General features: G+C 38.2%; 1 protein-coding gene across 2 annotated transcripts in view; it reads left to right on the top strand.

Annotated features, from left to right (window-relative positions):
* SAE1 (SUMO1 activating enzyme subunit 1) overlaps positions 1-2305 on the top strand; it is an 86629-nt gene that overhangs the window by 18377 nt on the left and 65947 nt on the right. For both annotated transcript variants that reach the window (XM_017500398.2, XM_017500399.2), the window contains exon 3: positions 854-1027. In XM_017500398.2, the coding sequence (XP_017355887.1) occupies positions 854-1027 (174 nt within the window). The remainder of the gene's footprint in view (positions 1-853; positions 1028-2305) is intronic.

The raw sequence follows: 2305 nt of genomic DNA on the forward strand, positions 1-2305 counted from the left end.
TGAGCCACCGCGCCCGGCCTCCTCCTCGTGTCTGATTTTTGCACTGATTTTATATGTGTGTATATATACACACATATATATATGTATATATATGTATAAATTTTTGTTTTTTTAAGTTTTCTCGTGAGGTTGCAATTTTCTGTTGTTTTTTTGAGAGAGGGCCTCAGTATATTGCCCAGGCTAGTCTTGAGCTTCTGGCCTCAAGCAGTGGTCCTCCTGCTTTGGCGTCCCATATTGCTGGGATTAGAGATGTAAGCTACTGTGCCAGGAAGGTCTACTTTTTAAAAAAATATATTTATTGTTTATTTATTTGTTCTCTTCTTTTTTGTTGTTTTTCTTTTTTTTCCCCCTTCTGGAAGGCCTACTTTTAAACCACTGGAAGACAGAGATTTTTAAACCACTGGAGACAGAGATTACAGATGTGAGCTATTGTGCCAGTGTGGTCTACTTTTAAACCACTGAAAGACAGAGATGTAATCCTTTAAATTGCTTGTGTATTTCCCTGAATGCTTATAGCTGGGCACATGCTACGTAATTTAGTCAATTCTGGCAATCAGTCATTTGTTAGCAGTTATAAATTTGTATGGAAGAAAAAAGCATGCATTTTTCTGTTGAGAGTGAATTTTCTTTATAAACACAAGGGGGTGCTCTTTAACCATCAATGACCAGTTAAAAAAGTTTAAAGTCATTTTAAAGCCTTAGAAGGAAGCCCACATAAGGCAAATTGCTACAGGAACAATAATACAATTTAGGTGGTAGGTATTTTAGCTGTCGGTTAAAATTTAAAGATTGTCTTTGAGATTTATTTTCCCTAAAAATTCAAGAATTAAAAAAATTCATCTATTATTTCTAGGTATCTCCAGAAGATCCCGGAGCTCAGTTCTTGATTCGTACTGGGTCTGTTGGCCGAAATAGGGCTGAAGCCTCTTTGGAGCGAGCTCAGAATCTTAACCCCATGGTGGATGTGAAGGTGGACACTGAGGATATAGAGAGGAAACCAGAGTCATTTTTCACTCAATTTGATGCTGTAAGTTTCTTAATATAAGATCTGCATAGGAATTAAACAAATTAAGGTACTAGTTGTATGTATGCTTTCGAATCTTAAAGCAGTCTGAGCACATTCAAATAACAAATTCTGAGCTTTTTCCCAAGAAAATTTGTAAGCTGTTCTGTTGTTTCAGCTTAGTATATTGTATGAAAATGTTGCTAGAGAGGTCCAGTCTGTTGGATCTGCTGTAACTGTTGGTGACTTGCTGTCTGCTGGCTTCTTCTCTGGGCATATGTTCCCCTAGGCCAGGTTTCATATTTGGTGTTTTATCTTCCTTCCAGAATCTTTGCACATAACTTTAATCCATGTTTTTGCAAATGTTTTCTTCTGACAACTTAACAAGTTGGTGATTGATTTCTATGGCAGAGGATTTTTTTTTTTTTAGAAATATCAAACTACAGCCTGTGTTTTGTGTTAACAAAAAGCACACCTGATCTTGGTCTATGTCTGTCTGTCTGTCTGTTTCTCACAGTCACATTGACCATGTTGCCATGGATAACTAGAGAAAAAATCACTGTAGTCATAAGCCAAATGAGGCATATCCAACCTCATTTGGTTTCACTGCCAAATCTATGCGGAGGTGGAAGGATAAATTCTTTGTCAGTGTCTGTGACCTTTCAGACATAGTTCCCTGTATTCTGGAAAAGCTTAACAAATCTGGATAACTGTGAAATAGTCACTGATAAGCTGCTAGTTTTTTAAATGAAAGGCCCCATTACATTATGTTAGAGGTTAGAATTTGGATTGGGTAGTTTGTTTTTTACGCTTTATTTTTTTTGAGAAGGCGTTTTGCTCTTGTTGCCCAGGCTGGAGTGCAATGGCATGACCTCAGCTCACTGCAACCTCCACCTCCTGGGTTCAAGCGTTTCTCTTGCCTCAGCCTCCCGAGTAGCTGGGATTATAGGCGCCTGCCACCATCCCTGGCTAATTTTTTGTATTTTTAGTAGAGATGGGGGTTTCACCATGTTGGTCAGGCTGGTCTTGAACTCCTGACCTCAGGCAGTCCACCCACCTTAGCCTCCCAAAATGTTGGGATTACAAGTGTGAGCCACCACGCCCAGCCTGTTTTTTACATTTTTCTATTTCATCTGTGCATCTCTTCGAATACGGGCTTGGAAGGATGGATCATCTGTGAATTTGTCCTGTTTTCTTTTTCCTAGTCCCTTCAATTTTTTAACTTCAGATATTGGGACACTTTCCATTTGGACATAAGTCATTTTCTTTCTTTTCTTTTTTTTTTTTTTTTTTTTTTTTTTT

The sequence above is a fragment of the Cebus imitator genome, unplaced genomic scaffold (genome assembly GCF_001604975.1).
Source record: "Cebus imitator isolate Cc_AM_T3 unplaced genomic scaffold, Cebus_imitator-1.0 Scaffold266, whole genome shotgun sequence".
In the NCBI taxonomy this organism is placed as follows: Eukaryota; Metazoa; Chordata; class Mammalia; order Primates; family Cebidae; genus Cebus; species Cebus imitator.